The 22,681-nt window shown below is 51.9% G+C and overlaps 1 protein-coding gene across 28 annotated transcripts; it reads left to right on the top strand.

Annotated features, from left to right (window-relative positions):
• Nucleotides 1-2,721: 2,721 nt before the first annotated feature.
• Nucleotides 2,722-18,442, top strand: ATXN2L (ataxin 2 like). Of its 28 annotated transcripts, none has more exons than XM_032155688.2 (24): nt 2,722-3,518; nt 5,342-5,378; nt 5,600-5,656; nt 5,746-5,817; nt 6,194-6,344; nt 6,821-6,945; nt 9,975-10,066; nt 10,438-10,638; nt 11,240-11,415; nt 11,592-11,702; nt 13,092-13,304; nt 13,401-13,472; nt 13,718-13,788; nt 13,967-14,262; nt 14,347-14,416; nt 15,269-15,415; nt 15,548-15,620; nt 15,711-15,898; nt 16,264-16,393; nt 16,484-16,605; nt 16,755-16,964; nt 17,139-17,382; nt 17,532-17,691; nt 17,957-18,442. In XM_032155688.2, the coding sequence occupies exons 1-23, from the start codon at nt 3,220-3,222 to the stop codon at nt 17,684-17,686; spliced, it is 3,312 nt and encodes a 1,103-aa protein (XP_032011579.1). In that variant the 5' UTR covers nt 2,722-3,219; the 3' UTR covers nt 17,687-17,691; nt 17,957-18,442. The 28 variants fall into 28 exon arrangements, with proteins under 28 accessions (XP_032011579.1, XP_058296842.1, XP_032011577.1 ...); XM_058440859.1 differs by having other exon boundaries at nt 17,954-18,442; XM_032155686.2 differs by having other exon boundaries at nt 17,934-18,442.
• Nucleotides 18,443-22,681: the final 4,239 nt, after the last annotated feature.

Below are 22,681 nucleotides of genomic sequence, written 5' to 3'. Positions count from 1 at the left end.
TCTAAAACTTGCCTCTGTCTCTCCCTCTGCCTTACGCCCCTTGGTGGAATTCTTTCTTCTGAGGAGGCAAGAATTGAGGTTGCTGTAGACCCCATGCAAATTAGCTGCCACTAGCAAGGGCAAGGTAAGCTATGGAAAAAGAAGTTTCTTGGGGCTAAAACTCAGAATTTGAGTGTGCAGCAGGATGGGGTAGATGGAAGGGGGTTAGAGTGCTCAGTGCTCACAATCTGTCAATGAGGGTGGAGAGGTGGCATGGCACCAGGTGGTCCAGGTAATGCCAGGAAAAAGCTGGACTGTGTTAGGGAACCCAGGAGACATGACGGCCTTTAAAACAGCATTTGGGCCGGGCGTGGTGGCTCATGCCTGTAATCCCAGCACTTTCGGAGGCCGAGGCGGGTGGATCACCTGAGGTCGGGAGTTCAAGATCAGCCTGACCAACATGGAGAAACCCCGTCTCCACTAAAAATACAAAATTAGCCGGGTGTGGTGGCGCATGACTGTAATCCCAGCTACTCAAGAGGCTGAGGCAGGAGAAACGCTTGAACCCGGGAGGTGGAGGTTGTGGTGAGCCGAGATCGCGCCATTGCACTCCAGCCTGGGCAATAAGAACGAAACTCCATCTCAAAACCAAACAAACATCATTTGGATCCACTCACCTTACAGATATTTCACTGAGTGCCTGCGGTGTGCTAGGGTACTGCAGAGCAAGAAATAAGTCAAGATCCTAATCCTTAGGGAGCTGACATTAGCAGGAAGACAGAATTAAAGGAGCTATTAGAATACAGTGGGATAAATTGCTCGGCGAGCACACAGGAGGGGAAACTAGCACATCTGAAGGCAGGAGTGAGGCAGGGCAAAGGACTATTACCCGAAGAGTAAGGCAGTGTTGTAGCTAGGCGTGCATGTGTTTGGTGCGGAGGGGCTGGGAAGAGTTCCAATGCTAATATTTAGAGCGAAGAGATTGAGACATTGAGAGTTTCTCTGGGATTAAGACCACATGGACTTAACAGCTCCACTCCATTCTCCACGTTGCAAAGAGTAAACCTTTAAAAATGCAAATCTGACCTCTTTTCATTTTTTTTTTTTGTTTGTTTTGGGGGGAAGGAGTCTTGCTCTGTCATCCAGGCTGGAGTGCAGTGGTGCAATCTGGGCTCACAGCAACCTCCGCCTCCTTGGTTCAAGTGATTCTCCTGCCTCAGCCTCCTGAGTAGTTGGGATTACAGGCATACACCACCACGCCTAGCTAATTTTTGCATTTTTAGTAGAGACAGGGTTTCACCATGTTGGCCAGGCTGGTCTCAAACTCCTGACCTCAAACCTCCCAAAGTACTGGGATTACAGACCATGCCCAGCCTCTTTTCACTTTCTTAAATAAGCTCCCCACTGCTTTGAGGATAATGTCCGGGTCTCTTACAAGACTTGAAAGCCTTTAAAACCTGATCCCAGGTTAGCTACCTCTTCCCCCCTTTAATTTTATGCTTAGGACAAGCTGAGTTTTTCTTAGTTTGTCATATCCTATTCCCCTGCCTAGAAACCCATCTCCCCCTGCCCTCTTATCAGTTTTTTTTATAATTTAAAATTTTATATTTTTTGTAGAGACGAAATCTCACTTTGTTGCCTAGGCTGGTCTCAAACTCCTGGCCTTAAACGATCCTTCTGCCTTGGACTCCCAAAATGTTAGGATTACAGGTGTGAGCCACTGCGCCAGGCCCTCCTGTCCGTTATCTGGTCTCCCAAAACTGGATTAAGATTAGGTGTCAGGCCGGGCGCGGTGGCTCACGCTTGTAATCCTAGCACTTTGGGAGGCCGAGGCGGGCGGATCACGAGGTCAGGAGATCGAGACCACGGTGAAACCCCGTCTCTACTAAAAATACAAAAAAATTAGCCGGGCGTGGTGGCGGGCGCCTGTAGTCCCAGCTACTCGGAGAGGCTGAGGCAGGAGAATGGCGTGAACCCGGGAGGTGGAGCTTGCAATGAGCCGAGATCGCGCCACTGCACTGCAGCCTGGGCGACAGAGCGAGACTCCGTCTCAAAAAAAAAAAAAAAAAAAAAGATTAGGTGTCACTCCCATTTGCTCTTGTAGTGCCCTGTGCTTCACCTACTAGATCTCGTCAAATTCTCTGAATCCGCCACTAGCATGAACTCCTCGAGAGCAGGAAGCAGTTTAATTATCCTTGTGTCCAAAACAACTAACTGAATACCCCAATGCTCAACTCATTTTGAATGAATGAAGCTGCCTTCATTGCAGGGTCGGGTGGAGGATTTTGAATTCGGAAGCTTGGGCTTCAGTCTTTGTGATTACAGTTTAAAGATTCATTCTCGGGCATGGATGAACAATTTAGGTCAAAATCACAAAAATTTAAAATAATTTAGGACGAGGCGTAAATTTATCTGCAAAGATCAACACGCTCAAACGAATCACTTTAATGTTCATCAGTCTTTTACTCGAAGCAAACAAAGTGGAGGGTAGCTCCTTGCGAAACCTACCACCTACCTAAAAGCGCAGTGGCTCGGATGGTCCTATCCCGGAGATTTCCTTGGCACTTAAGGCTCCGCCCACTAGCCCCCAAGTGGCGGAAGAGCCTCACGCAAGACGTGCCGCCTAACACTCCCGCGGAGGCATCGCGACGCAGCGACGGCGTGGGCGGAGCAGCCGGCCCTTCCTCTGGCGCCTTCGGCTCCTCCCCCAGCGCCTCACACGCTCATTGTGAAGCGACAGCGGCCGCCGGCTTCTAAGGCGGTTTGAGACCTTGAGATCCTAAATCCTTGGCGCGCGTGAGCGCCCGCGCCGCTCCTTACCCACTCCTAGGGCTAAGGGTGCGAGGTTCACCGACTTGATTCTCTCCCTCTCTCCCGCCGGGAACTAACCGCGCCGGTGTGCGCGGCACCTGGCGCCACTGCTCGTTCCTGCCGCCCCTCCCCCCGGGAGCTCCCACCCGCGCGCTCCTCCCTCTCCGCGCCCCGGCGACGCGCACGCGCGCCAGCCCGGCTCGCGCCCTCTCGCTTTCCTCCAGCCCGCGAGACCCCCTCCCCTTCCGCCTCGCGGCGCTTCCTCGCGCCGCGGTCTTCTCTCTCCACCCCCGACACCGCGGGGCTCCCCCCGCCCGCCAACGGCGGGCCCCGGCTGCCCGATCCCCCTCGCTTCCCGCGCTCTCCAGCGGGGCCCCAGCCCCCTCTCTCCCTCCCTTCCCTCTAATTCCCCTTCCGGACGCTGCCATCATGTTGAAGCCTCAGCCGCCACAACAGCCCTCCCAGCCCCAGCAGCCGCCCCCCACGCAACAGGCCGTGGCCCGCCGGCCCCCCGGGGGCACCAGCCCTCCCAACGGCGGCCTCCCGGGGCCTCTGGCCACCTCTGCGGCTCCTCCCGGGCCTCCAGCGACCGCCTCCCCCTGCCTGGGGCCTGTGGCCGCTGCCGGGAGCGGGCTCCGCCGGGGAGCCGAAGGCATCTTGGCGCCGCAGCCGCCGCCGCCGCAGCAGCACCAGGAGAGGCCGGGGGCCGCCGCCATCGGCAGCGCCAGGTGAGGAGGGTGGGCTCCGGGCGAGGGAGCCGCGGCCACCCAGAGGCTGCGGCTTGGTTCCGGCGGGGCGGACCCCGACCCGGCACCGTGAGGGGCACCGGCTGGATGGGGAGTCCCCGTGAAGCTGGGGGAGGGCCCCCTCAGGTCCGAACAGGTCAGACGGAAAGGGTCCCCGGGCGGCCACCGGAGCACTGAGGGGCCGCGCTCGGCTCTCGGGGCCTAGTCAGGGCTCGCAGCCCCGGCCTTCAGGGGAGGCGGGGCGCATCCCGCCGGCGCCGTCGGAACGGGGAGTTGAGGGGGGGGCAAGGAGCTGATCGGGGTCCCCGGTACCATTACCACGAAGGGTCTCGCGGTCCCCGGCTTCAGCCAATGGGGAGTCTGCTGCGGGAAGGGGTCCCCGGCCGTAGCCAATGGAGGGGGGCGCGCGGCCCACAGTTTGGCCAATAGGGAGGGAGGGACTTGGGAGCGGGTTGCTGCCTCCCCCTTCCCGGTCTGGCCAGTAGGAGGGGAGCGAGGTGGGCGGGGGGACGGAAGGAGGGATGACTGGGAGGACTGCGGGCCGGGAGCCTCTGGCGCGCGCGCACTCTTTCCGTACGTGCGCGTGGATGCTCGGTCTCATGACCCGGGCATTCGCGCGCCCCGGGAACACCTAGGGCAGGGGCTAGTTCGTGGAGGGACTCATCTGGTGGCAGTGCATGAGTAGTGGAGGCCCTGCTCAGTTTTTCCTGTGCGCGTGTGTGTGTGTTAATGGAATTAAGAGTGGCCGCACACGCAGGCGCAGTGGGCTCTGATCGCGGGAGGTGGGGATTCGAAAAGGCCCGTGGGCTTTAGTGCGCAAGCGCAGACCGGGCGAGGCCTCCCGGTGGATGGCTTTTGCGGCTGCGCTGTCCCCCAGCCCCGCCAGCGGCCCCCTCTTCGCCCTCAACCGCCGGTTACATCAGCCAGCGACAAGCAGGGTTACCTGGCGATTGGTGATACCCGCAGAGTGGGTAACGTGCTGAATGAGTCATGGGGTTGAGGGGATGGAGTGTGGAGGGGATACCCCTCCTCCCGCAGTTTGAGGAGTCAGGCTGCTGAAAATGATTCTTTTCTGTTTGGGAGGTAATGTACCTGAGCTAGGTAGTTCCAAAGCTGCACTCCTGGAGCTTTTGCCCTCACAGCTGATGTGGGTTTTTGGTTAATACTGTAGCATTGATCTGTTGGTAGCCTGCAGCCCTAGCCCCTTTCTCGCTGGTTCTTAGAGCAATTGACAACCATTGTTGATTGAGATCTTTTTTGCTGGCATTTGGAGAAAATGTGTTTGCTGGCTTATTAATGTCTATTTTTTTCTTCCTCTACAAGGTGAGAGTTTGAAAATCTTATTTATTGGCCGGGCGCAGTGGCTCATGCCTGTAATGCTAGCACTTTAGGAGGCAAAGGTGGGAGGATCCCTTGAGCCCAGGAGATCGAGACCAGCCTGGGCAACACAGATAGGAAATGCCATCTCTACTAAAAATTAAAAAAAAAAAAAAAAAAAAAAGCCAGGAGTGGTGGTTCGCACCTATAGTCCCAGCCACTCGGGAGGCTGAGGCAGGAAGATCGCTTGAGTCTTGGAGGTTGAGGCTGCGGTGAGCTGAGATCGCGCCACTGCACTCCAGCCTGGGCAACAGAGGGAGACCCTGTCTCAAAAAAAAAAAATAGAAAAGAAAAATCTTACTGATTAACGATTTTGTAGTCTAAATCAGCATCATCAGGTGGTATATACTTCTAGGATTTAACATTAATTTCATAGTGGTCTAAGAGGGCTTGAACAGACTTAAGTAATTTCTTGTTTTCTTTTATAGGGGACAGAGCACAGGAAAGGGACCCCCACAGTCACCTGTGAGTGTCTTCTCCCACCCTTTTTAAGATACATGGACCTAAAAGATACATAATGTGGGAATATAGGGCACATTAGGTCTAGATAGAGTCTAATGTACTCAGGAGGGCTGTGGGCCCAGCACATACAAGGCAGAATGAGTAGAGTGCGGCGGGCATTTAGAAAAGAAAATGAGGTGACGACTGATGACTCCTTTAATTCTTCCTCCTATGTTAACTGACAGGTGTTTGAAGGCGTCTACAACAATTCCAGAATGCTGCATTTCCTTACAGCTGTTGTGGTAAGTTGGTACTTAACCCCCAGGTTGTTTAAGGAACATAATGCATCTACTTTCTGGAGACACTCGTCTTATTTTTCCCACTCTGCCAGGGCTCCACTTGTGATGTAAAGGTGAAAAATGGTACCACTTATGAGGGTATCTTCAAGACGCTAAGCTCAAAGGTCAGTGTACTCAAATTTAATTATTTTTGGAGTTGCAGAGTAGGAGGAGAATGCAATAGGCTCATTGAAGATGTCAGTTGGGTGGTGTCAGAGTATGCCTGTAGTTGTTTCTGTAGGCCTGTGCTGAATAGTGCTGCAGGGAAAAAAGACAGATTTGAGGGCTAGGTACTTTAATGTTAAAGTATTTAAGTTTAAATTTTTGTGAGACTTTTGCTAAGTCCTGTGGCTGGTGTTGAGAAAACATACACTTGGTTCCAAGCGTATTGAGGATGTAGTGTTGTGAAAAGTTTGGGAAGGGTAAGGGAAATCCAGTTCTATTTTTGCCTTCACCTTTCTTGAAACTGACCCGTGGGTGTGGGGAATGGGATGTTTGTAGTTTGAACTAGCCGTGGATGCTGTGCACCGGAAAGCATCTGAGCCAGCAGGTGGCCCTCGTCGGGAGGACATTGTGGACACCATGGTGTTTAAGCCAAGTGATGTCATGCTTGTTCACTTCCGAAATGTTGACTTCAACTACGCTACTAAAGGTATTGTCCTAGGCTGTTACCTTAGACCTGCTCTGTGTGCATAGGGGACAGAGGGTAGTTTGTGTGCAGGTGGAACATGGTGATGTGTTTGGTTTGTTTTTTTGTTTTTGTTTGTTTGTTTGTTTGTTTTGCCTTAATGCCTTTTTTTTTCTGAGCGAGGTGGGTGGGTTTTTCTTCTTAAAAATATGTCTTGATGTCTAATGTATAATGGGATGAATTCCTGTCTGTGTTGTGGTTCTTCATATTTTCTTTGCTTGGTTTTTAACTCCTTTTTTCTTCGGAATCATAATCTTGATAGACTTTTTATACTCTTCTCTTGCCTCCCCACCTCCTGGCCATCCTAACACACAGGCACACGTACTCTGGGCTTCTTAAACTTTGTTCCTGAACTACTTATGGAGAGTGGGGTTGGGGGATATTGGAAAGAAGTCTGTGAAATATAGCCTGATTCCTGATCTTCACCTCTGCCCCCACAGACAAGTTCACCGATTCAGCCATTGCCATGAACTCGAAAGTGAATGGGGAACACAAAGAGAAGGTGCTTCAGCGCTGGGAGGGGGGTGACAGCAACAGCGACGACTATGACCTCGAGTCCGACATGGTACAGCTTCCTTCCCTGAGAACTTGGGAGCTGGACAGACAGAATGGGTTGTTGACAGTGAGGTTCATTTGAGGTGGGGGGAAATATTTACTGTCGCCCATTGAAGGTGGTCAGATAGCAAATAGGTATAGAAAATAGCAAAGTAAAAATATCTATTCTCAGCTGGGTGCAGTGGCTCATGCTTGTAATCCCAGCACTTTGGGAGGCCAAGGCCGGTGGGTCACTTAAGGCAAGGAGTTCAAGACCAGCCTGGGCAACGTGGTGAAACCCTGTCTCAACAAGATATATAAAAGCTAGCAAGGTTTGGTGGCATGTACCTGTAGTCCCAGCTACTTGGGAGGCTGAGGTGGAAGGATCACTTGAGCCCAGGGAGGTCAAGGCTACAGTGAGTTGTGATCATACCACTGCACTCCAGCCTGGGTAGACCCTGTCACACACAACAAAACCAAAACATCGGCCGGGCGCAGTGGCTCACGCTTGTAATCCCAGCACTTTGGGAGGCCGAGGCGGGCGGATCACGAGGTCAGGAGATCGAGACCACGGTGAAACCCCGTCTCTACTAAAAATACAAAAAAATTAGCCGGGCGTAGTGGCGGGCGCCTGTAGTCCCAGCTACTCGGAGAAGCTGAGGCAGGAGAATGGCGTGAACCCGGGAGGCGGAGCTTGCAGTGAGCCGAGACTGCGCCACTGCACTCCAGCCTGGGCGACAGAGCGAGACTCCGTCTCAAAAAAAAAAAAAAAAAAAAAAACCAAAACATCAACTTACTGTCTTACTATCTATAATTAACCACTCCTAGCATTTGCATCACATTATTTTTCAACATAACAAAAAGTACAGATTACTGTGTAGGCCCATTTCTTTTCCCAAAATCAGCTACTCTGAGGCATTTAAAATCTCTCATGAGGCTGAGCGCAGTGGCTCATTCCTGTAGTCCCAGCTACTTGGGAGGCCAAGGCAGGAGGATCACTTGAGCCCAGGAGTTTGAGGCTGCAGTAAGCTAAGATTGTGCCACTGAACTCCAGTCTGAGCGACAGTGAGGCTGTCTCAAAAAAATAAATAAATAAAAACTGCTCGTGAATAGAGCTGAGGATGGTGGTCCCACACCTGTAGTCCCAGCTACTCAGGAGGCTGAGGTAGGAGAATCATTTGGTGCACTGCAGCTGAACTTGTGAATGGCCACTGTGCTTCAGCCTGGGCAACATAGCGAGACTATCTGTTGAGAAACAAATGTCTTGTGAATGAATATATTATTATGTTTAGTTTGTACAAGAATTTGCTTTTCTTGCCTTTTCGAACTTCTCATGGTGATACATAGATCTAGTTCTTTGCTTCTATCGTTGTGTGCTGTTTTCAAATATCCACACACGTGTACACAGCAAATTGTATTTGTCGTTTTCCTTAATCATCTGCATTTGGTTGCCATTATTTTGCTGCTAAAAATAGTACCTTGCTGGACTTTTAGAACATATATTCTCCACGTACATGTGCCAGAATTTTTCTGGGATGTCTTGGAAATAGAATTGTTAGGTCTTACGACTTTTCAGGTTTACTAGTTATCGCTAATTTCTGCTGCAATTGTTAGTAATTATTAACAGTTGCAGGCCGGGTGCAGTGGCTCACACCAGTAATCCCAGCACTTTGGGAGGCCAAGGCGGGCGGATCACCTGAGGTTGGGAGTTTGAGACCAGCCTGACCAACGTGGAGAAACCCCATCTCTACTAAAAATACGAAATTAGCTTGGCGTGGTGGCACATGCCCGTAACCCCAGCTACTCACGAGGTTGAGGCAGGAGAATCGCTTGAACCCAAGGAAACGGAGGTTGCGGTGAGCCAAGATTGCACCATTGCACTCCAGCCTGGGCAACAAGAGTGAAACTCTGTCTCCAAAAAAAAAAAAAAAAAAAATTGCAGTTATTAATTACAATTATTAGTTGATTACTTTTGCCAGCCACATTCCTATTTTTTTTCACTCTTGTTTTGTCATTTATTTTTGAGACAAGAGCTTGCTCTGTTGCCCGGGTTTTTGTTGTAGTTGCTGTTTGTTTTGTTTTTGTTTTTGTTTTTTTGGAGACAGGGTCTCGCTCCGTCACTCAGGCTGGAGGCTGGAGTGCAGTGGCTCGATCTCAGCTCACTGCAACCTCTGCCTCCCAGGTTGAAGCGATTCTCCTGCCTCAGCCAGGACTGCAGGCATGGGCCACCACGGATGGCTAATTTTTTATTTCATTTTTTTATTTTTATTTTTATTTTTTTGAGACAGAGTCTTGCTCTGTCCCCCCGGCTGGAGTGCAGTGGCGCGATCTCGGCTCACTGCAAGCTCCGCCTCCCGGGTTCACGCCATTCTCCTGCCTCAGCCTCCCGAGTAGCTGGGACTACAGGCGCCTGCCACCACGCCCGGCTAATTTTTTGTATTTTTAGTAGAGACGGGGTTTCACCATGTTGGCCAGGATGGTCTCGATCTCCTGACCTCGTGATCCGCCCGCCTCGGCCTCCCAAAGTGCTGGGATTACAGGCTTGAGCCACTGTGCCTGGCCTAATTTTTTATTTTTAGTAGAGACGGGGTTTCACCATATTGGTCGGGTTGATCTCAAACTCCTGACCTCAGGTGATCCACCCACCTCCCAAAGTGCTGGGATTACAGGCATGAGCCACCACGCCCAGCCACTCGCCCAGGCCTGAGTGCAGTGGTGCCATAATAGTTCACTGCAGCCTCAAACTCCTGGGCTCAAGTGATCCTCTCAATCTCCTGAGTAGCGAGTAGCTAGGACCCCAGGCATGCACCACCACACCCGGCTGTTTCATTATTTTTTTCTAGAGATGGGCTCTTGCTGTGTTGCCCAGGCTGGCCTTAAACTCCTGACCTCAGGAGATCCTCCTGCCTCAGCTTCCCAAAGTACTGGGATTACAGGTTTCAGCCACTGTGCCCAGCCAATTTGGTCACATCTTGGGAGTTTTTAACCTGATGGAAGGGAAGTGACTTGTCATTGTTGCTTTTCTTGCTGGGTTTTAAAACCTCCTTCCTCCCTCCCCAGTCCAATGGATGGGACCCCAATGAAATGTTCAAGTTCAATGAGGAGAACTACGGTGTGAAGACTACCTATGATAGCAGTCTTTCTTCTTATACGTGAGTATCTTGGTGCTCTCCAGGTGATGTGTTGGTGATATGGGGTCACTAAGTGAAGACAGGTTTCCAGATAGAACATAGTTTTTGCTCATTTTTCGGTGGGTGTCCAGGGTCGCCGTCCCCGCTCCTACTCTGCCTTGTGGAATTCTTCCCTCAAAGGTTTTAAGCGTCTTAAGTCCTCCTCACATTCCCAGATAAGCCTTGGTGCTCTACCTGGGACGCAGTCGGTGCCCATTACCCAGATGTTGAGTTGAAAGGATTAAATACTTACATGCCTGAACTAGTGATTGGACTTGTTGAAAGGTTTTTCCTTTTTTCCTCTTTTTGTCCCCTGGCAATGGGATGGTGGTGGTCTGTGGGTGCTGTCTCAGGGTGCCCTTAGAAAAGGACAACTCAGAAGAGTTTCGTCAGCGAGAGCTGCGTGCGGCCCAGTTGGCTCGAGAGATTGAATCAAGCCCCCAGTACCGCCTACGGATCGCCATGGAGAACGACGATGGGCGCACTGAAGAGGAGAAGCACAGTGCAGTCCAGCGGCAGGGCTCAGGGCGGGAGAGCCCCAGCTTGGCATCCAGGTGACTGTTGCAAACAGCCAGGACTACTTGGGGCTTCTGGGAATATCCTGGGGCCTGGGCCCAGAGTTGATGTGTGCTGTGGTTTAAGCCTTGTGACCATGTAAAATGTTATACACAGGTTTAGGAGGTTGAAGTAAAGCAAGATGGTATAATTTGCCGAAAGTAACAAAGCTGAAGCTTGTAGATCTAAAAAAAAAAAAAAAAAAAAATTCAAAATTTTGGTTTACTTTCTTTTTTTCTCTGTATTCATTTTTATATATGTGCTATTTCTTATAAAAGTGAAATATAACTATATTATTTGTGTCTTATAAAAACTGTCCCTGGAACTACAGTGTGATCCTACTATTGTCATAGGTCAGGAGTTGTAGAACTGTGGTGCACTGGCCAGGTTGGTTAGCTCAGAGTTGATGTCACATGAGGTCATAAATCTGTAGCCACAGAACGTTAAACTAGGGCAGATCTTCAAGTGGGATGGTGCTGGAGCCGGGCAGTGTGTGTATGTTTGGGGGCAGAAGAGGGAGACTTCAGAAGAAGAAATGGCTTCATCTTTCCAAAACGTGGGTTTTGTGGCTACCTGGCCTTATTTGAACTCTTTCCTCAGGGAGGGGAAGTATATCCCTCTGCCTCAACGAGTCCGGGAAGGTCCTCGGGGAGGAGTTCGATGCAGCAGCTCTCGGGGTGGTCGGCCTGGCCTTAGCTCTTTGCCACCTCGTGGCCCTCACCATCTGGACAATAGCAGCCCTGGCCCAGGTTCTGAGGCCCGTGGTATTAATGGAGGTGAGTTATGAGGTGACCAAGGGACAGGGCAGGGAAGGGGATGCCAAGGAGGTGGGAGGGTAATTGGAGGGGTTTGGGTGTGTTGGAATGACGCTGCATCGGTGGGAATGTAATAGGTCGTCTGCCTCCTCTGACATTTTCTTCTCAAAAAAAAAAAAAAAAAAAAAACGAAACAGGCCCTTCCCGCATGTCCCCAAAGGCACAGCGGCCTCTGAGAGGTGCCAAGACTCTGTCTTCGCCCAGTAATAGGCCTTCTGGAGAAACTTCTGTTCCACCTCCTCCTGCAGGTAAAGCTTTAGTAGTGTTGAATGAAGAAATGGATGGAAATTTGTAAGGAGATGTAAATGTCCATTTGTTACAATGCTGGAATGGGAGATAATTTTAAGATAGATGTTTTGGGCGTTTGGGATTTAGTCATATTGGAAAATAGTTCTTCGACTTCCCTAGTGCGGAAGTCTCAACCTAGCAATCCATGGGATGTGTCTGCTTGGCAGACATCTTTTGTTTAGATTTGAATCAGTTGCTAACTTTTTTTTTTTTTGAGACGGAGTCTCGCACTGTTGCCTGGGCTGGAGTGCAGTGGCGCCATCTCGGCTCACTGCAACCTCCACCCCCTAGATTCAAGCGATTCTCCTGTCTCAGCCTCCCCAGTAGCTGGGATTACAGGTGCCCACCACCACAGCTGGCTAATTTTGTATTTTTAGTAGAAGTGGGGTTTTACTGTGTTGGCCAGGCTGATCTCGAACTCCTGACCTCGTGATCCGCCCACCTTGCCCCTCCAAAGTGCTGGGATTACAGGCCTGAGCCACCACACCCTGCCAGTTGCTAACTTTTTGAAACAGGCCGAGGAAGGCAGATTGCTTGAGCCCAGAAGTTTAAGACCAGCCTGGGCAACACAGCAAAACCCTTCTGCAAAAAATAAAAAGATTAGCTAGTCGTGATGGCGTGCACCTGTACTCCTAGCTACTTGAGAGGCTGAGGTGGGGGGAAATCGCTGGAGCCCAGGAGGCTGAGGTTGCAGTGAGATGACATCACACCATTGCACTCCAGTCTGGGGAACAGAGCAATACCCTGTCTCTAAGTAAATAAATCAATAGAAGCCATAGAAAAGTTTTAGTTTCGGCCGGGCGCGGTGGCGCACGCTTATAATCCCAGCACTTTGGGAGGCCAAGGCGGGCGGATCACAAGGTCAGGAGATCGAGACCACGGTGAAACCCCATCTCTACTAAAAATACAAAAAATTAGCCGGATGTGGTGGCGGGCACCTGTAGTCCCAGCTACTCGGAGAGGCTGAGGCAGGAGAATGGCGTGAACCCGGGAGGTGGAGCTTGCAGTGAGCCGAGATTGCGCCACTGCACTCCAGCCTGGGCGACAGAGCGAGACTCTGTCTCAAAAAAAAAAGAACATTTTTAGTTTCTTTTGAATTACAGGAAGTTCTGCCAACTGAGCTTGCCTTGTTGCATAGCTTGAGTTGACTGGGACAGAATCCGAGCCACCCCTTTTAGCATTCCAGTCGCCGATAATGCCCATGAGGCCATTTACCTGCTTGTGTTACCTGCCTTGACCTTCTAGACATTTAAGTTGGTGACTCTGGTTGTATAGTGTGTAAACTTTCTTGCTATTTTGAGTAAGGCCCTTGTACTCACTGCTGTTGACCAGCAGTAACCATCCTACAGCTCCCCCTTTTCTTCCAGTGGGCCGGATGTATCCCCCGCGTTCTCCCAAGTCTGCTGCCCCTGCCCCAATCTCAGCTTCCTGTCCTGAGCCTCCCATCGGCTCAGCAGTGCCAACCTCTTCAGCCTCCATCCCTGTGACCTCATCAGTCTCAGATCCTGGAGTGGGCTCCATTTCCCCAGCTTCTCCAAAGATCTCCCTGGCCCCCACAGATGGTAAGAGCTAGGTGTTTGAGTGCTGTGAATGCATATTTAGTGTGATTTGTGGTTCTGGACAGAAGGACCTTTAGGCATTTCTCTCTCCTTGCACAGTAAAAGAACTCTCTACCAAGGAACCTGGGAGAACTCTGGAGCCCCAGGAGCTGGCTCGGATAGCTGGGAAAGGTGAGAGTGGTTTTTTTTTTCTGCTGAAGATTAATGCTCCTTTGTCTGGGGGAGAGTATTTCAGTTAGGAAGTTTGTTGGAATTCAGAGGCAAACGATGTCTGTCAGCCTTTGGATTATAATTTCACTTCTGTAATTCTCAAGAGTTTCTCTTTTTCTTTGCTTTCTTGTCCTCTGTTCTATTGGCACTGTGTAGCCACCTTGGAGAAAGAATGTATTTTCTTCTTTTTGACTGTTTTCTCATAGTCCCTGGTCTTCAGAATGAACAGAAACGATTCCAACTGGAAGAACTGAGAAAGTTTGGGGCCCAGTTTAAGGTGAGAGAACTGTAGAAGTGAGCTGGGACATTAGCAGGGTAAAGGGGTTGGGAATGGTTCATAGATGAGGCAAAGGATTAGGGTAGGGGTCAAAGAAATGAGATCAAGAAAGGATGAAAGAAGAAAGCCGTGCCTAGGGTCTGGGTCAGACTGGACTGTGTGTATTTCTCTCTTCCAGCTTCAGCCCAGTAGCTCCCCTGAAAACAGCCTGGATCCTTTTCCTCCCCGGATCTTAAAAGAGGAGCCCAAAGGAAAGGAGAAGGAGGTTGATGGTCTGTTGACTTCAGAGCCCATGGGGTCTCCTGTCTCCTCCAAGACAGAGTCCGTATCGGATAAGGAGGACAAATCACCCCTGGCACCAGCAGGAGGCACTGAGGGGCCAGAGCAGCCCCCACCACCTTGCCCAAGCCAAACTGGCAGCCCCCCGGTGGGCCTCATCAAGGGAGAAGACAAAGATGAGGGCCCTGTTGCTGAGTGAGTGGTGCGGGGTGGGGCTCTGGGAGGATGGCAGGAGGGATGGGAGCAAGCCGTGAAGATTTACTGTATTTTCTCTCACAGACAAGTAAAGAAATCAACGTTGAACCCTAATGCTAAGGAGTTCAATCCTACAAAGCCTCTGCTGTCTGTGGTGAGCTGGGACGGGAGAATGTGGACCTTGGTTTCTGTGGGAAGACTTGGGCAGTGCTTATAGATGAATAGGGGGAGGAGCACTTCACTTCCAGGACCACTTGCCTGGCAGGCATTGTGAGGAGATGTCATAAAAATGTAAGGATGGGCCGGGCGCGGTGGCTCACGCTTGTAATCCCAGCACTTTGGGAGGCCGAGGCAGGCGGATCACCAGGTCAGGAGATCGAGACCATGGTGAAACCCCGTCTCTACTAAAAATACAAAAAAAAAATTAGCCGGGCGTGGTGGCGGGCGCCTGTAGTCCCAGCTACTCGGAGAGGCTGAGGCAGGAGAATGGCGTGAACCCGGGAGGCGGAGCTTGCAGTGAGCCGGGATCGCGCCACTGCACTCCAGCCTGGGTGACAGAGCGAGACTCCGTCTCAAAAAAAAAAAAAAAAAAAAAATGTAAGGATGGCACCTTTGGGGCTAGCTTGGGGAAAATGGACTCAGGTCTCCAGGTTTGGGTGATCAGGGATCCCAGTGAGTCTGATGAGGGGTTAACGGGCGTTTCTTTGGTTCTTGGCATTTGGCTGAGGGAGTATTGGAGTGGGGTAGTCATGAACAGAGGCCAGCTGACTTGGCTTGAGCCCCTGTATTTGGAAGGTTTGTGATCTTGGGCTCACTTACGTTCTCTGCCTCACCTGTAACTTTAGAATACTCATCTCATAGGGTTTAATATGAGGCTTTATCAAGATAAGTGCAGAATGTGTTTGGTACCCAGCATTTCATGAATGTTAGCTGTTACTACTACTCTAGGCATGGCCAGGAGTAGAGGGGAAAATAGAAAATAAAATTGTCCTCCCTTGTTTTGCAGAATAAATCCACCAGTACCCCAACTTCTCCGGGGCCCCGGACTCATTCAACTCCCTCCATCCCGGTGCTGACAGCAGGCCAGAGTGGGCTATATAGCCCCCAGTACATCTCCTACATACCTCAGATCCACATGGGACCAGCTGTGCAGGTATGCAGAGAGACTGGCTGGGCCCAGGGTTAGCGGGGTGGGATTTGGTTGGGCTGGTTGAGGGACCAGGTCAGGCCTGTTCTGGGCATTCGTGAGCAAGTCATTCAGTCTCATCTGTGTCCTCATCTCCAGGCACCTCAGATGTATCCATATCCTGTATCCAATTCAGTGCCTGGGCAGCAGGGCAAGTACCGGGGAGCAAAAGGTGAGCAGGGCTGGGAGGGGCAGGCGGCGAGGCTGCCAAGGGCCTACTGGCAGGTGGAGCTTGAGCTCTGCTCTCTTCCTCTTCTTCCAGGCTCCCTGCCCCCGCAGCGCTCGGACCAACACCAACCAGCCTCAGCCCCGCCGATGATGCAGGCCGCTGCGGCTGCTGGCCCACCTCTGGTGGCTGCCACGCCCTATTCTTCCTACATCCCCTACAACCCTCAGCAGTTCCCAGGCCAGCCGGCCATGATGCAGCCCATGGCCCACTACCCCTCACAGGTGACTGCGGCCCAGGAGGGCAGTGAGGATCCAGGGCCCCTGCTAGGGATCCCATCTTCTCCAGAGACTTGGGAGCTGGCTAGGGGGCGGCAGGCAGCGTTGTGGGTGGGATCGGCCCTTTATGGGATTGGCAGTGTCAGACTTGGGCTTGAGCCCTGGCTCTGGTGGGACCTGTAACAAGGCATTGGACGTCTGTATCTCTGAAGCATATAGGAAATAGTGTCTGCTGGGTGGGATCGTTGTGAATGTTGAATCAATAGGGTGATTATGAGGAGGCCCAAACGGTGCTGTGCACGTAGTGACTGGCAGGAGGACACCTTCCCGGCTGGCGGCTGTGCCAACCACTCCTCTCTCTGTCCCGCCAGCCGGTGTTTGCCCCCATGCTTCAGAGCAACCCACGCATGCTGACATCGGGCAGCCATCCCCAGGCCATCGTGTCATCCTCTACCCCTCAGTACCCTTCTGCGGAGCAGCCCACCCCCCAAGCCCTTTATGGTGAGTCCTGCGCCTGGTCCCTCTGCTCTGGGCTGTGTGCCAGCCCCCTCCGGTGTGCTCAGCACTGGTTCTCCCTCTTTCCTGCTGCAGCCACTGTTCACCAGTCCTACCCACACCATGCCACGCAGCTCCATGCCCACCAGCCGCAGCCGGCTACCACGCCTACTGGAAGCCAGCCGCAGTCCCAGCATGCGGCCCCCAGTCCTGTCCAGGTGCCTGCTGTGGGGGGTGCTGAGTGGTCCTGGTGCAGGAATGGGTGGCCGGAAGAGGGGATAGCGCTAGGGGTCATTTTTGAGTAGCGAGGACCAGGGGCCAGCGAGTTGCTGGCCTGGGTGGCACTCAACCTTCCCCTCCCCAACAGCATCAGGCGGGGCAGGCCCCACACTTGGGCAGTGGACAGCCACAGCAGAATCTGTACCACCCAGGGGCCCTGACAGGCACGCCGCCCTCTCTGCCACCGGGACCTTCTGCCCAGTCCCCTCAGAGCAGCTTCCCCCAGCCAGCCGCTGTGTATGCCATCCACCACCAGCAGCTGCCCCACGGCTTCACCAACATGGCCCATGTTACCCAGGTAAGAGCCCAGCTGTCCCACTTCTGGGTCTGTTTGCCAGGGCCCATCTGCCATGGGGGCCATCCCATTCCCAAGTCCCTGGTGCCACCCTTGCCATAGTGCTCCCTAACTCTGGCTCTCAGAGTCTGTTTCAGGATCCTGTGGTCTTCCCGGCTACTTTTTTGTTCTCCACAGGCCCATGTCCAAACTGGAATCACAGCAGCCCCGCCCCCTCACCCTGGGGCTCCCCACCCGCCCCAGGTGATGCTGCTGCACCCACCCCAGAGTCATGGGGGGCCCCCCCAAGGCGCGGTGCCCCAGAGTGGGGTGCCTGCACTCTCAGCTTCCACACCCTCACCCTACCCCTACATCGGACACCCCCAAGGTGAGCAGCCTGGCCAGGCGCCTGGATTTCCAGGAGGAGCCGATGACAGGATTCGTGAGTTCTCATTAGCTGGGGGAATTTGGCATGGAAGAGCTGAGGGGCTGCAGGTGGGGCAGGATGCACGGGTTCTGGGTGGGGAGTGAGGGGTCTTGGAGGCAGGGCTGTCTCACAGGGCGCCCGCCGACCTGCACCTGTCTGTGAAGTATGTAGGGTGGGCAGAAGCCACAGTCGCCGCCGCCAGGGGCTTGCTCCTGGCTCTGTCCTTTGCTTCCCTCCGTCCTCGCTCAGTTGTGATCCAGCAGCCCCCCTCCCCACTGCCTCCCCAGCTCTCAGTGACCCCGACTGTCTCCTGACTTAGCCGAGGTAAGGTCAGTGCAGCAGACAGGGCCAGACTGGGGTGTGGGGGGCTGAGCTGGGCACATGAGTGAGGGCTCTGGCTTACTGGGAAACAGTGATTGACCTGTGCTTCTGACAGCCCCCGAGACACCTTGAGGAGGCCGCTCCTTCCCAGACACACCCCCACGCCCCCACTGGACGGCATTGGAGGAAGGGGCAGCTGCTTGGGTTCTAATGCTCCTGCTCTCTTCTCTTTCCCCTCCAACCAGTTCAATCTCATCCCTCCCAGCAGCTCCCCTTCCACCCCCCGGGGAACTGAAGATTGTCCTGGCCGCGACCTGAGACCTCCATGAGTGGAGGGAAGAGTGATCTATGTCTCTTCCCCCAGCAGCTCGGACCACTCCCAGCCTCCCATCCCCCCATTCCCCGGGGGAGCTGGGGAATTCCTGCCAAGCACCTTGAATGGGAGGGGCCTCACAGAGGGCAGGGCCAGGGTCCAGCAGGGGTGGGGGGTTCCTGCTCTGCCCCTGCCCGTCCCCACCCAGTCTTGCCCTCCCATCCTCTCATCTATTCCCCCGCCGGAGACGGAAGATCTTTTATTTTCTATTATTTATAACTTCAGACTTGGGCCCCCTGTTCTTTCTTTCCCATTAACTTGAGTGACCTGTGTGAGAGACAGACAGATGCCCCGCGAGGATGGCTGGACAAGGACTTTTACTTTTTATTACATAAAAATATTAAAAAATAAATAAAAAAATAAAATTTTAAACTAACTTAACCTGCCTGGAGTTTCCTCCTTGGAGACTAGAGTAGGGTGACAGCTGTCAGTCTTTTGTGGCATTGGTAGGTGGTAGGTGCTGCATTGTCACCTGTTCACCTCCATGTAAAAATCGTGTCCAGTGGCCAGCCATGGTGGCTCACGCCTGTAATCTCAGCACTTTGGGAGGCTGAGGGGGGCAGATCACCAGGTCAAGAGATGGAGACCATCCTGGCCAACTTGGTGAAACCCCGTCTCTACTAAAAATACAAAAATTAGCCAGGTGTGGTGGGACATGCCTGTAATCCCAGCTATTTGGGAGGCTGAGGCAGGAGAATCACTTGAACCCAGGTGAAACTACGTCTCTACTAAAAATACAAAAATTAGCCTGGCGTGGTGGGACATGTCTGTAATCCCAGCTACCTGGGAGGCTGGGGCAGGAGAATCGCTTGAACCCAGGAAGCGGAGGTTGCAGTGAGCTGAGATCACTCCATTGCACTCCAATGGTGGCCAGTTTTTGAAATGTAGGATGATGGGGAGCCAGATCAGTATCCTGTGCCATTGATTTGAAGGTGGGTTCCAGACTTCATGTTGTGAAGTTGTGTAGTTGATGACTGAGGTTCTGGATGACTGGATGGCTAAAAGCATGTGAGATGGGAGTCCCCTTCCCAGGATGGGACAGAGCAGTGGCACAGTTCTGAGGATGCTGTCCCTGGCTGGCTTTGGAACTGCCACATAGATAGTTCACCCAGCTGTCTAGTGACTATTTTCTCATCTTGAACTTGGCTTCATCTCAAGGTGTGATTCAAAGTTTCATTTCTAATATGAGTATCTCATGAATTACATACACCTCTTTATGTTGAAGGGTGAATATTTATGGTCATTGGAATAAAAGTCCTGATGGATGTGTAGCTGACAGTGTGGATGAGAGCTGTAAAGGTGAAGCTGTTTGTGGGAGAAGAGGGGAGAGGATTGGTTGGGAACTGGGCTTACTGGGGAGCAGGAGCGAAATTAGGCATTATGGGTGGGACAAGAGGATTGAAGCATGGGATGTGGAAATGACAGCAGGCTCCAGAGGAGGTAGTTTTTCAAGGAGGTTGAGAATTCTGTCGGAGACCTGACCTTGGTTTCCTTGTCTAAAATGGAGGTGATTTCACCTTTCCAGGATTTTAAGGAAGTGGCTGGTGCTCAGTGGTAGACGGGTGTTTCAGCTTTCACCAAAGCCAGAGAAAGCTGGCTGAGACCAGGACAGGAAGAGTGAAGGCTACAGTATTGGGGAAGAATCCCAGTGTATGCAGATTTGGAACTTGGTAATAGGTGCACATGGTGTGGTGGAGGGAAGGGTTTATTAAAGAGGTAAAAAAAAAAAAAGGATTTTACGTGGTAGCCACTTGGATGCTAAAAATGGGCAGGGTTGGAGTCCCAAGAGCACTCAGCAGGTAGATGTGGGGTGGTGCAGGAGCTGCAAGGCTTCAGCTGGGCTCAGGATGTTTGAAGTGCAGATGGAGAGACAGGCATCTACTGTGAAATATGACAAGTATTACTGAGTAATCTTTCAATTTTTTTTTTTTTTTTTTTTTAAGAGACGGAGTCCCATTATGTTGGCCAGGCTGGTCTTGAACTCCTGGGCTCAAGCACTTCTCCTGCCTTGGCCTCCCAAAGTGCTGGGGATTACAGGTGTGAGCCACCACGCCTGCTGAGTAGTCATTTTGATGCTTTCTGGAAGGACTGCAGATTGTACAGCAGTCTGCCCATATCTGGGGGGGATGTGATCCGAGATCCCCAGTGGATGCACATAGTACCAAACCTTATGTATACTATGTTTTTTCCTTTATCTATGATGAGGTTTAGTTTCTAAATTAGGCACAATACTCTTGTGCTTCGGGGCCATCACTGAGTAAATAAGGCTTACTTGACACAATCACTGGAGTGCTGTAACGGTCAATCTGATAACCAGCACGGCTACTAAAGTGACTAACAGGCAAGGGGATGGTTCACGTCCTGACAGGATGGATGGAGCAGGATGGCAAAAGATTTCATCATACTACTCACAATGGTGTTCAACTTAACATCTGAACTGTTAAATAGAAAATTCTAGGCCGGGGCCGGGCGCGGTGGCTCACGCTTGTAATCCCAGCACTTTGGGAGGCCGAGGCGGGCGGATCACGAGGTCAGGAAATCGAGACCACGGTGAAACCCCGTCTCTACTAAAAATACAAAAAAACTAGCCGGGCGTGGTGGTGGGTGCCTGTAATCCCAGCTACTTGAAGGCTGAGGCAGGAGAATCACTTGAACCCGGGATGCAGAGGTTGCAGTGGGCCAAGATTGTGCCACTGTACTCCAGCCTGGGTGACAGATACTCTCAAAAAAAAAAAAAAAAGAAAAATTCCAGAAATAATCAGACCAACGTTGACAGTGGATAACTGAAACCAGGGATAAGGGCAGAGACTACTGTATGTTTACCATCTTTGAGCAGAAATCTCAAAGTTGGAAGGGAACTTAGCATTCGGCCAGCCAGAAATTCCCCTTGGCAGCCCCTGTCAGCCTTGCCTTGAGCACTGAGGAGAAGACAAATCTGCCCTGTCACTGGACAGTTCTTTTTGCAAAGTTCTTCCCTCTTCCTCTGCTCTCACCCACTTCCCTTAGTTTGCCTCTGTTCTGGAGTCAAAAATCAGGTTTTGCATTTTCTCAAAACAGCTCTTAAGTTGGGCCCAAGAGCACTCCCTTCTGGCAGTTCATCTTAGCCATCCTGGGTGTGTATTCCTTTGTCAGGATGCATTTGTGATAGGGGTGCCTGGTAACCTGTGCCGAGCCTTGATTTGCTTGGTGGCATCCTTGCCAGTCGTCACTCCCAAGTTTTTGAAATTCACTCATAGTTTATTCCCTGCATATTAGAGAAGTGGCCTGTTTCTTTATTCTTTTTTTAAATTTATTTTTCCTTTCTTTTTTTTCTTTTATTTTTGAGAAGGAGTCTCACTCTGTCGCCCAGGTTGGAGTGCAGTGGCGCAATCTCGGCTCACTGCAACCTCTGCCTCCCAGGTTCAAGTGATTCTCCTGCCTCAGCCTCCCAAGTAGCTGGGATTACAGGTGCCTGCCACCACGCCAGGCTAATTTTATTTATTTTTAGTAGAGACGGGGTTTCACCATCTTGGCCAGGCTGGTCTCGAACTCTGACCTCATGATCCACCCGTCTCGACCTCCCAAAGTGCTGGGATTACAGGCATGAGCCACCACAACCGGCCTTTTTCTTTTCTTTTGAGACAGTCTCACTCTGTCGCCCAGGCTGGAGTGCAGTGGTGCAATCTCAGCTCACTGCATCCTCTGCCTCTCGGGTTCAAGTGATTCTTGTGCTTCAACCACCTGATAGTTGAGACTACAAGCGCAAGCCACCATGCCTGGCTAATTTTTTTTTTTTTTTGAGACGGAGTCTTACTCTATTGCCCAGTCTGGAGTGCAGTGGTGTGATCTTGGCACACTGCAACCTCTGCCTCCTGGGTTCAAGCGATTCTCCTGCCTTAGCCTCCCCAGTAGCTGGAATTACAGGCGCCTGCCACTACGCCTGGCTAATTTTTGTATTTTTAGTAGAGGTGGGGGTTTCACCATAATGGCCAGGCTGGTCTCGAACTCCTGACCTCAGGTGATCTGCCTGCCTTGGCTTCCCAAAGTGCTGGGATTACAAGCGTCAGCCACCGTGCCTGGCCTGCCTGGCTAATTGTTTTTTGTTTTTTTTTTTTGAGACAGAGTCTCGCTGTGTGGCCCAGGCTGCAGTGCAGTGGCACCATCTCGGCTTACTGCAAGCTCCACCTCCCGGGTTCACGCCATTCTCCTGCCTTAGCTGCCTGAGTTGCTGGGACTACAGGCAAGCGCCACCATGCCCAGCTAAATTTTGTATTTTTTAGTAGAGACGGGGTTTCACTGTGGTCTTGATCTCCTGATCTCGTGATCTGCCCGCCTTGGCCTCCCAAAGTGCTGCGATTATAGGCGTGAACTACCGCGCCCGGCCCTGCCTGGCTAATTTTTATATTTTTAGTAGAGATGGGGTTTCGCCATGTTGCCCAGGCTGGTCTCAAACTCCTGGCCTCAAGTGATCTGCCCACTTTGGCCTCCCAAAATGCTGGGATTATAGGTGTGAGGCACCACACCTGGCCTCTTAATTTTTTTTTTTTTGAGATGGAGTCTCGCTCTTTCACCCAGGCTGGAGTGCAGTGGCGCGATCTCAGCTCACTGCAGACTCCGCCCCCCGGGGTTCACGCCATTCTC

Source organism: Hylobates moloch, unplaced genomic scaffold (genome assembly GCF_009828535.3).
Source record: "Hylobates moloch isolate HMO894 unplaced genomic scaffold, HMol_V3 SCAFFOLD_6, whole genome shotgun sequence".
NCBI classification, from domain to species: domain Eukaryota; kingdom Metazoa; phylum Chordata; class Mammalia; order Primates; family Hylobatidae; genus Hylobates; species Hylobates moloch.
The sequence above is the reverse complement of the archived record's forward strand: the minus strand, read 5'-3'. Positions and strand labels throughout refer to the sequence as shown.